The sequence below is a fragment of the Etheostoma spectabile genome, chromosome 3, assembly GCF_008692095.1.
Source record: "Etheostoma spectabile isolate EspeVRDwgs_2016 chromosome 3, UIUC_Espe_1.0, whole genome shotgun sequence".
Lineage (NCBI taxonomy): Eukaryota > Metazoa > Chordata > Actinopteri > Perciformes > Percidae > Etheostoma > Etheostoma spectabile.
Window position 1 is genome coordinate 13507390 of NC_045735.1, and position 10844 is coordinate 13518233.

Consider the following 10844-nt stretch of genomic DNA (forward strand, 5'->3'; position numbering starts at 1 on the left):
CCTGGAGGTTGAGCTGCTCAGTGGCTGTGCAAAGTCTCTGGAGTACATTCAGTGCAGGGTTGCTGCCATCCACATTTTCAGAGTTGAAGTAGCGCTCCACAAACTTACTTGCCTGTTCTTTGATCCAAGCTTTTATTTTGTCTCTACAAACAATGCAAAATACATATACCCAATTACATCGAGTGATCCACACATTACCCCACAATCAGTGACTATTACTTCTGCATTAACACTTTTCATCAATAACAGAAACAGGGAAGCCCATTGACTCTCATCATCGTACCTGTTATTTGAAATTGAGTCCTTGGGAGGTGCCCTTGCCAGACCACTCACTCCCGCTGTGCGTGAGGGCTCCGAGTTAGCATTGTTGGTCTGGGCACCCAGCTTGCCCCAGGTTTTAGGATTAAGACTGGCCAAGAAAGATGATTTGGGTGACTGAGTACTGGTAGGGCTCTTGGCTGTAAAGAACCCAAAAGGTAGATTAGGAGGCTTATAAATACTACTATGAATACAGTATTTTGTCTAGAATTTTTTTCACATCACACTTTCAGTCACTATGATCACTAGACACAAACATTGTGCCAAAATATGAACAATAACGTTGCCGTCAACGGACTTATCTGCTAATGTTAACTGCAGACTATTACCTTGAAACCATCCAGCAAATAGACTGTGGAGCAGGGAGGTTACCTGAAACCGGTGATTTAACGTCACCGCTCATTTTAGACTCAGTTTAACAACCAAACAAAAAATGCTGGGTCAACATTACTAGCGACATTTTTCATGTTGGTTTTGAGCGGTATGCACACCCACTAACCTGGAAAACGGTTTTAAAACAGTAGCTAACGTTAATACAACGTGTTGGAGGAATACAGCGTCTCCTGCAGCGGGGAGGCAGAGAGACCGCAGCGTTTGTTAATGTTAGCTAACGTTAGCTTCTTGTCTCATCTGGGGTCTGATAAAAAGTAAATTTATCAAATTCAGTGTCCACAATGCTATTTCCAATAAAGTGTAGTTGTCATAATTCACGGGACCCGCGTGAATGCGGATTTCCAGTTGCGGCTTTTGTTGCCGTTTGTCAGTTTGGCTAAGATCAAGTGACAAGTAATACTCCCCGTTGTTTACTTGGTTACCATGACTTCACGAGTGATGGCGTCCTGTCACTGTTCCAGAGAGCAGATGACAGTTTGCTTGAGTTTAGTAGAGCAGACGGCTCTGCAAAGTCGTGTAGTTATGACTTTTCAAAAACTGCTGAAGGAGTGGCGTTGCGCCGTGTACATAGCGGAAACCCTGTTGTGCGTCTGCCTTATACCATGGTGGCAGAAATTCTATCGTGGCGGGCCGCCATCAACATAGAAGAAACACTGGAATATATCAAAGACTACAAAATGCCATTTCAAAACAGTAATATAAAAAACACAACCACACCCACACACCTTGATTGTCTACTTTATCATCATCTCTTGGGGGAGAGTATTTGGGCCTTCTGGGCCCTCTTTTAGGTAGCCGTTTCCTCTTTAGGACATCACTTAACCGCCTTGATGGAGGAGAAAATAATTACTATAATGATCTTGTGGGGGTAAAGAAAACATTGGTTTGCCCATTCATTACAATAACAATTGACAAACATACATCAGTATACATTGAGCATATTATACATTATTAGTGTGTTAATTAAGCAAATCATGTGTGCTACCATTTATCAGTTGTCGAGAGAATTTGCAACGCTAGTTGTCAGGCAACAAAATTATCTCCAACTGTTCTTAGGTGATTTAACCAAGGCTGCAAGTGCAATTTGTGTTTTGGGGGATAGCTTATAGTGTGAAATTAGCACTGGGCCTGTATTGGAAACCTTTTTTTTATGTCTGTAAACAGCCAAACCAAAGCAAACGTTGGCCACATACTCACCCCTGTGGGCTGAGGTCCAGTGAGTCGTCCATGCTGTGCTGGAAGCTGGGTGAGCCCAGCTCAGGAGTTGCATTATTAGCAGATGTGGTGGATGCAGTGCTGATGGTGGTAGTGCACAAACTGGCAGTGCCACTAGGGCAAGCCTTTGGCGGACTAGTGACTAGAAAGCTCTCCGACTCTGACAAATTCTTTACCTGGTGCATCACACCTGGAAGAGAAAGGAGAAAAACGTAAGGAATTGTCTGAAGCCTTCAAAAATAGACAAAATACAGTCAGCAACTTATTTCCATTTAGTACACAGTGACTTGAAACTGGTAAAGGATTGTTGATCAATTTAAAATACAGGCAATGCAAGGAAATAAAATATTCATAAACTGCAGGAGACATTTTGCCAAATTTGTCAGCTTTAGATATGGGGTGAAATTTTTTGTCAACTGTGTAATGGGATCTTTATTTTTGGGGTGAATCCTAAAAACTAAGGCTCCAATGACTTGCATGCAGAAATTGCGATTTATAACTAATTTCCCACCAAAGATGTCCTTAAAAATGACAGGCTTATAATTAGGGTTGGACATTGTTTGGATTTTAACAATTCTGATTCCAATTCTTCCTTTCGATTCTGATTATTGATTCTGGAATACGGTTCTTTGAGGGGTGGAGTTGAAACCAGTCCCTATTTTCACAAATAAGAGGAACGTTTTACTTTGATTAAATGGTGGTTTGCAGTTTTACAGGGCTTTTTCAATGTAAAATAAAGCCACACTAGAGCGCTGCTTACTGTGCTCCAAGGCTGCAACACAACAAGCATCTGGCCGCTTCAAAAACCACAACTTGAGCATATTAAATGGAGAAGCGATGACCGGATTTGAAACCAAATCCTCTAAACCATGGGTCTTCAACAGGGGGTCCGCGACCCCTAGGGGGTCCGCGGAGGTAGTGCATGGGGGTCGCGAAAGTTTTGGTTGATTAGACTTTTTTTTATATTCCCCCCCCCTGCAATTTTTTCCACTAATTGAAATGTCTTTAAATACACATTAACATGCATTCAACACACTGTAGTAAACAGATAAATGGAGGCAGAAGATGTCTTTCAGTCATCAATGCACACATGGCACTATAGAACCAGTTTGATATAACACAATTTTATACAATATATATAATTAGGGGGTCCCCGCTCCATCTCGCCATCAGTTTGGGGGTCCTTGGCCTGGAAAACGTTGAAGACCCCTGCTCTAAACGATTCCAATAAAGAAACGATTCTACTGGAATCAAAAACTTTTAAACAATTCCAAGTAGGAATCGGTTCTTGATGCCTAAACCTAGAATTACTACATAATACAGTTCTTCAATCTTCAAAGTATATTGTCATTGCTTTTAGAAGATGCTCAGGCTAACGCTCATCTTAAAATCACTTCAGGGCAAGCAGACAAAGTAGTACATGAGTTTTCCATAAGATTATATACTACCTTCTCTTCTGAAATAGACACTGAAAACATCAGGCAGCTTCTGCATGAGGATCTCAGCCATCTGCAGAGAACCCACTACAATCTTTAGGTCCTGGCTGGATAGCATTGAGGCAATGTGACTGTAGAAAAAAACATACAAAAAAAAAAGAAATAGATGTCAATTTACTTTCGACTCAAAGAATGTCACCTGTACTTCCCTTGTGTCTTTAAAAAAAGAAACTTGTAGCATTTTAAAGAATTATGAAGGAAATTTAAGACACCCTTCTAGTCCTGCTATAATTTCAGAATTACAAAGTAGGCCACAGCACAGACACCATTACCTGGACACAGCATGGTTCCTCAGCACATCCTTCAGTAGCTCTGCATCAGCAAAGTAGATGATCCTGAGGATGGCTCTAAGGCACTTGTGTCTGACAGCAGGGCCGGCCGATGAGCTGTACACTTCATACAAGACCCCAAACAGAGTTTTGATAAAGCACTTCGCCAGCTCAGGGTCCTCCTTCATCAACTGAGCTCGGGCATCTTCTCGACGAACCTCTTGGTGACTCCCTATAGGCAGACAGGTAACAGGTCAGGTTTATTGCCTCAACCACACTGCAACTGTCACAGCTCAGCTGTCACTCAATGGAGAAGCTGTATCATACACCTCAAGTATACACATGCAAAACAATTGTAAATGACATGGCAACCAACTAACTGCCACTTGCTGAGCCGTCTCAAATAAAAGCAGCTGTAATCCAAAGTGTGAAGAATGAGTAAAGTAGCACTAATATGGGTGATAAAAATCCACTGACTTGCACTCAGTGAAGGCATGGTGATTTACCTGATTATTAAATAACAAAATACAGTAGCTAACAAGTATAACTGTTCAAGCCAATTACAGATGCCATCCTACTCAGTGGAGCAGGCTAAAAATATTTAGAGTCACCATTTCTGACATCAAGAGCTGAGAAGCAAGTGTTTCTGGTTCCTTTTATTGTAAGGATAAATTACAATACACTGTCATCTTTATACAAATCTGTAATTTAAAGAGATCTGCATTACCTGTATTAGGGTTGGCAAGAGGATTTGGTTTCCTCTGGATACCACGTGCAGTTCCTGTGTCTTCATTAATCTGCTGCATAGAGTTAAAGTCAATTGTGTACACACGGCCCAGGGTTGACAAGCTGATCTCATCCTCCCCGTTCTGGTGTGCTGTCTGCAGGGCAAGATAATCACCAGATAAACCCAACATCAGTATCCCATACGGGTAAGCCCCATATATTTGTGTGTTTGTGTGTGTGTGTATGTGTAAAAATGTATTAATAAATGCATATGAGATATGCTGACACACTGTAAATAGACTAAATGTGGTTTAGTAATGTAACGTAACATTTTAATAGCTTAAATACATTTTTCATCCTTCAAATAGTTATCTAACACTAATGATATGCATTGGGATACAACATAACACAATGCACTCGCTCAATTAGGATTTCATCATAGATTTTGAGATATCAACGATAAAGAATGTGGGTGATGCAGTCATACCTCAATGATGCGGCTGTCAATGCGGTTGTAAGGATGCCACAGTCCCCTGTCATCCCTCCACTGCCAGATCGCTCCCTCTGTTGTCTGGGCACTGCCCTTTTTCAGCATTACATCGACTGCAAAGATGCCCTCTCTAGGCAGGCAGGGCATCAGCTCGCTGTAGGAAGACGAAGAAGAAGAGCGGTTTGAAAAAGCATTTTTAAATATGCAAAAACATTTTGTTTAATCTAAATTCAGTTTAACTATCAAGTGAAATAGGTTTGATTGTTCTTCAGTTTTCATTGTCAATTGACAACTATGGCAAAACAATCTGTGGTTCAAATCTGAGAGAAGCAGGATTAACATTTGTCACACTATTGTAGGCACCGCTTCAGTGGGGCAGAGTACATTTACAGTTCCTGTAAATTGTGCAGAGGACCATGTGATAACATTTTTAGGCTTCCATGTCATGTCAAGTCATTATTTTTGCTGCCAGAACAATTCAAAAGGTAAGTGCCACCAACTGCAAAAAATTCTAACATTCTACCGTATTGCCCATACCATACTGAAAAGAAGTCAGGCAAATAGATATTACCATATGAGGGAAGTCAGTTCATAGAGCTCCTGGGGGCTCCGGGGTACCAGTTCAATCTGCTCCTGGCAGCTGCCATTTGATGCACCACACAAGAGGAAACGTAGAGTTTCTGCTATGTCTGTTTAGAAAAGATAAACAGATTTCTGCCATTAGCTGCCCTGTTGCATCCTCAACACATATTTTAACTACGGATAAACGTCTGTTGCGACTTAATGAAAGGAAAATTTTAGAGGCAGTCAATGAGATGTGTGCAGACATGAATTCTGACTAAATGGTTTAAATTAAGGTAAAGATGTGTCTGCTCAAGTTGAAAATGTTAAAGTGTGCTACAGAATGTCTGAGCTATACCAGTGTTTCCACTATAATTGACTAAGTCTAGGGGATTAGATTAGAATTAGTTTTAATTATTTTTTTAAATGGAAAAGATAACACCAAATTTGCATTGGTTCCCCCAAATTCATTCTGCAGCTGTGCACCGCCATGAACTGCAGCAACACACTGCCGTGAGTCACTGTATGAGACAACTGTAAGGTTTGCCTACCAGTAATCTCGCATTGCCAGACGGATTCTGCGTTTATAGCTCAGCTAGAACCATAGATGGCTAGACTAGAGAATATGCAGTTAAAACGGATCGGTGATGCCGTTTTACCTTCAAAGTTTGGAGACAGTGATGAATTTTTTTGATATGCATAAGAGTAACAACGGTGTAATTCAAAGTATTCTTGAGCAGAACCCTGAATCCAGAGTTGCTTCCTGGACGCTGTATGTGGCTGTCCACTGATGCTGCTTGCGCTTAGAATGGGTTAAATGGAGATTGAATTTCACTACATTCTACAGTACAACTGTATGTGTCAAATTATAATGTAACTTCTTATTCATAGGTGAGCGGCAAGGGTGGGACTTGTATGTGTGTGTGTTACTCACTCTGTTTCATAAGCTGGACTGCCAGGCAGGGGCAGTTAGAGCACATCAGGGAAAACATGCGCACAACCATGATAAACATCCCCGAGCTGAGAACAGGAGGGGTCACTACCAGCAGCTGCTGAATGTTGGTCAACAGGTCCCGTGACGCCACCTCCTGCAACAGGTTCTGTTGATTTAAACACACACATGCACATCAGCTGGGGTGTTCAATTGCAAATGGAGGAGATAATACAGAAATGGCAAACACAAACAGAAAAAAAGTCTTAAAAACAATTGAGATACAAACCTCCTCATGTTGAAAGTTGTCTACCAATCTGGCGAAACAGAGGCAAGTGCTTTCGACTGACTTTTTATCCTGAAAGAAAGTTTAATTAACATAGCCATTAGTGAATTTTAACAATAGGTTATCCTGAAATAAATAACTAAATACTATTTTAAGCACCAATTTATAGAGGTTATGATACGGAGGAAAGATAAAAAACTAAACTAAACTCACTCACTAGTGAACTCAGAAAACTACATGGCAAAACTACATGGCATTTTGTGTCTAAAAAAAAAAAAACTCAGGCTGGGTGACTTCTGTGAATCTCTTTCAACATCAATAGCCTGCTGAAGTCACTAGTGAAAATGTGGCACTAGGAACTCCTCAGACAACTTGTACAAACTGAGTAATAATAATGCAGACTTTTTGTAATGGACAAACAAGGTAAATCTACTGGCTACATTAAATGATTTAGTTCCTGTCAACTATGTACATTTAAAACAGGATTCCTTTTCTAATGATTGACCAACAGACTGTAAAAGTGGTAAAACTTCTCTAAAAATATTTTATTTCAGTTCAAAACTATTTCTTAAGTTATGGTGATAAATTAGAAAGCCAATTTTTCTCAGTTTTGAGCCTTGAAAAATACAAATTCCCATGCATTTCCATTTTTATACACATTTTGCAAGCTAGTATGACTAGTATGCATTTTTTCTCTCAAGTTATAACAAACACAAGCCTTGCACATCACTGATGTGGCAAAATGCAGAAACACCCAAAAAACATCATCCTGTGTGTTTAGGTCTCCGTTTTAGCTACAGAGTGAGACATCTCACTTCTTTACTATGTTTGTTGGGAGTCGCACATGCGCAGTAGCTAGGTAATGACAGCATCAGCTAGCTACCGTTTCTCCAACTTTGGTCAGTACAAAGCAGGATTAGCTGGGAGACTTCTTCTAAACGAGGGCACACTTTTGGAATAACTGCAGAACAGGGACTTGGAAGTAATTCTTTTGCAGATTATAGTGAACTAGTGTGTGCTGTAGCAGTGTTCTCAATGGCAAAACACTGTTAGCAGTGTTTTTGCCACAAGCTAGCATGCTTTTGCACAAGCTAGCATGCTTGCGCTAGCATGTGCGTTCTCGGCTAGTTATGTAGAAAGCCGTGCAGATTTTGAACAGCTCACCAGGAGACTGAAGGCTGAGGACATTCAGAAAGCTGTATCTCACTCAAAACAGCATGGATAGTTTTTTTTCCCCAAGTTTGTATGTGTGTGGAAGCACCAGAGACACAAAACACCCAAAATCCCCCCCAAAAGTGTTTTTTTCATAATATAGACTTTAAAAAAAAAAATGACCTTGTTTTCTTATTTCTAACCATGTGTTTATTTTCAATTTCATTACTGGAATGTGAAACTTTTTCCAAGAGGAACCCCACTTGAGCCCAACCCCTGCTGTGATGGTGTTGTATTTTATAGTTCATTATAGTCTGACATGAGAAAAACGCACCTGGTGTGTGAGTCTCTGAGTCAACAGTGGCAGAGAATCCGCAACAAAGTGGAACTCATCTGGAGTAATGCTCTGACAGCAGTTGGCTGCAATGGCCAAGGCATTCCTCTGAGCATTGATGCTAAAGAACTCTAGGTAGAGGAGGCAGTCAGCAAGCCCACCCTGTGACGGATGAAATGATAACATTATTGCTGTGCATAATTGTGGTTAAAAGAGACAGGGCAATTTAAGACAAGAGACACTTACAGCCTGCAAAATGGCTTTGCTGTGTCGCCTTGACAACATCTCCAGGGCAGTCAGGGCCTGCTCTGCTACGTCAATGAACTGTATCACCTGAAGCTGCACACAAGAAGGTGGAACAAGACATTAGTATATTAAAAAGCCACCATTGTGAATTAACAACTGATTAGGGACAGCTAGAGTGCACAGTGTCTTACCTTCTCCAGGAAGACAGGAATAGCATCAACCACCACAGCAGAGGATCGAGGGAGTGCCTCCATCATATATGTGAGTGCACGAGAGGCATGATTCATCTGTGTGCATGGATCAAAGACATGCAAAAAAACAGTGGTATTATGAAAATGAATGACTCAAACAAAAGACTATATTTACAGAAATAAAAGTTCATCATACTCACAATATCAAAGTTATGCTCCATTTGTAACAGTGTAATCTGTAAAAGAAGGTTTAGAGTATTAATATGAAGTGGTAGCAAATATCACAGACGACACTGAACACTGTTTTTTTTATTTTCTATGAAAATTGATTTGATATTGCACAAAACAATATGTGCAATCCAGCAAATTATTGTGTAGGTAAAGCACACAACATACAGGACAGCCAAGTATAATAGAGAGGTCAGTGACCAAAAAAAAAAAGAAAAAAGAAGAAAAAAAAAATAGACTAACCAAAGCGGGCACCACACTCTTGACAGGGAATCCTCCAAGTGTTTCCTCATTGCCCATCACCAGCAGCTGGCACATCTCAATCGCAGCTTGGAGCTGCTGAGACTCATCACCTGTGGCCTGCAGACCCTGTAGTAGCTGCTGAGCCTTGGAGCCTAGATAAAGGGGGGCAGAATTTGTCAACCGTTGTCCAAACATAAAGAACACTGACGTAAGGGTAAGATGATTGTTCTCACTTGCTCCACTGCCAATAGTCCTGTGAAACAGCTGTGACATGCGGGGGCCCAGGGGTCCAAAAAGATGTGGAGGGAGACCCCTAGCCTCCAGTAGGGCTATAGAGTCAAAAACAGTAAGGTTTAGAGAGCACCTACAAAAGAACGGTAGAACTGAGAACTGTTGTCTTTTAAGCCATAGCATAGCTAGCACCACCGATACATGTACATACACGTATGCCCCTACAATGTAGTGACATACTGTAGTTTACAAATGGGCAATCTTGGCAGGGATTGACTGGAAAATCATGAGAGGGGTGATTAATATACCTTGAAGCCTTCCCATTTCAGAGTCATCAGACTCGCTCTCTCCAGAGGTGGTCATGCCCACAGCTCCAGCAACAGAGCTTGAAGCTGGACACAGAAACAATATTAAATCATAATTCATAGTGAAAATTTAATGGTCTACTTTGTTTTTTAATTAGGTCACGAGGAAAAGCTTAAAAACCCCAGTGGGCGAATTTTAATTTCCACACAAATTTAGTAGAAAAACCTTGATAATCCATATATATATATTTAAATGCATATAAAAAAGGACAGATGCTCTACTGTCAAAACAGAATTGAAAAAGTGGCATCACAGGTACCTGAAGCCCCTTGTGATGCCTCATCAGTGCGAGCAGCTGACGAGTTGGCCCCATCCTGGTTGTTGTCAGAGTCGGCCATTTTCTCCTGTCGGCGAGCGTCGGCTGCCCCGCGCTTGCCCAGGCCTGAGCCCCGCCGACTGTGATACGAGTAAAAAACGATTGACAGTATGAGTGACAGCAGAGTAATCCCGAAGTACAGTACATTCAGAGCAGGGTGGGAAATTAGCACCCGCCACCAGCCAATGGCGGGTACTTTTTCAAAGTGGCGGGTGACTTTGCCTTGTATACCAGCCACAGTGGCGGATGGAGTGGTTTTTAGCACTAGTCCGTGGCATCGGTTTAAAAAATGTGGCAACATATCCCTGGTGTTAGAAGGCCGGCCGCGGAGTCAGCAGTAGGGTGAAATAAAAACAATAAAAAGGTACTTTTTGAACAAGTGGCGCATTGTGGCGAAGGGAAAACAAGGGAATGGTTAGCCTACGAGGGTCGGGCGATGTCCACTAAATTGGCAGTTGATCAGACATACATTTAAATGCCCTCTGTAAATAGAGAGTATAACATGCTGCAGCTGGTAGGGCAGTACATTACAACTTTACCTACTTACACTTAACTACGGTGCTGTATAGACTCAAAAGCTCTGTGATCTGCGTAACGACAGTACAGTGGAACGGTTAACATAGCGACAGTAATAACTTAATATACCAATCCTCCTGTTGCTAACGTGCATTCATAAAGCCTACATAACGTCATCACCAGACTTACTTATTGATGCACGCACACAGTAGTATCAAGTATCAAGCATGGCCGTACAGCATGCTGATGCATTACTAGGCCAGGTAGAGTGAGCTACTGTACTGAGAGGAAAAAAAGGGGGGACTGTATCCCTACAAATAGTTTGCACGTAAGGGGG

At 41.4% G+C, this 10844-nt stretch overlaps 1 protein-coding gene and 1 long non-coding RNA gene across 14 annotated transcripts in view; one reads left to right on the top strand and one right to left on the bottom strand.

Annotated features, from left to right (window-relative positions):
* Positions 1–10844, bottom strand: part of trip12 (thyroid hormone receptor interactor 12) — a 45554-nt gene that overhangs the window by 9424 nt on the left and 25286 nt on the right. For 10 of the 13 annotated variants that reach the window (XM_032511978.1, XM_032511983.1, XM_032511989.1 and 7 more), the window contains 19 exons: positions 9935–10071; positions 9619–9702; positions 9313–9408; positions 9080–9231; positions 8809–8844; positions 8609–8704; positions 8418–8510; positions 8172–8333; positions 6689–6757; positions 6403–6568; positions 5479–5596; positions 4905–5061; positions 4419–4572; positions 3695–3923; positions 3375–3493; positions 1909–2116; positions 1437–1537; positions 284–458; positions 6–143 (listed from right to left, as the gene is read on the bottom strand). In XM_032511978.1, the coding sequence (XP_032367869.1) occupies positions 6–143; positions 284–458; positions 1437–1537; positions 1909–2116; positions 3375–3493; positions 3695–3923; positions 4419–4572; positions 4905–5061; positions 5479–5596; positions 6403–6568; positions 6689–6757; positions 8172–8333; positions 8418–8510; positions 8609–8704; positions 8809–8844; positions 9080–9231; positions 9313–9408; positions 9619–9702; positions 9935–10071 (2490 nt within the window). The remainder of the gene's footprint in view (positions 1–5; positions 144–283; positions 459–1436; positions 1538–1908; positions 2117–3374; positions 3494–3694; positions 3924–4418; positions 4573–4904; positions 5062–5478; positions 5597–6402; positions 6569–6688; positions 6758–8171; positions 8334–8417; positions 8511–8608; positions 8705–8808; positions 8845–9079; positions 9232–9312; positions 9409–9618; positions 9703–9934; positions 10072–10844) is intronic. The other 3 variants (XM_032511987.1, XM_032511986.1, XM_032511990.1) reach the window with 1 other exon arrangement.
* The window catches only part of LOC116686958 (uncharacterized), an 8876-nt gene continuing 3956 nt past the window's right edge, over positions 5925–10844 (top strand). Inside the window, exon 1 of the long non-coding RNA XR_004331436.1 lies at positions 5925–6009. This is a non-coding gene — a long non-coding RNA (uncharacterized LOC116686958). The remainder of the gene's footprint in view (positions 6010–10844) is intronic.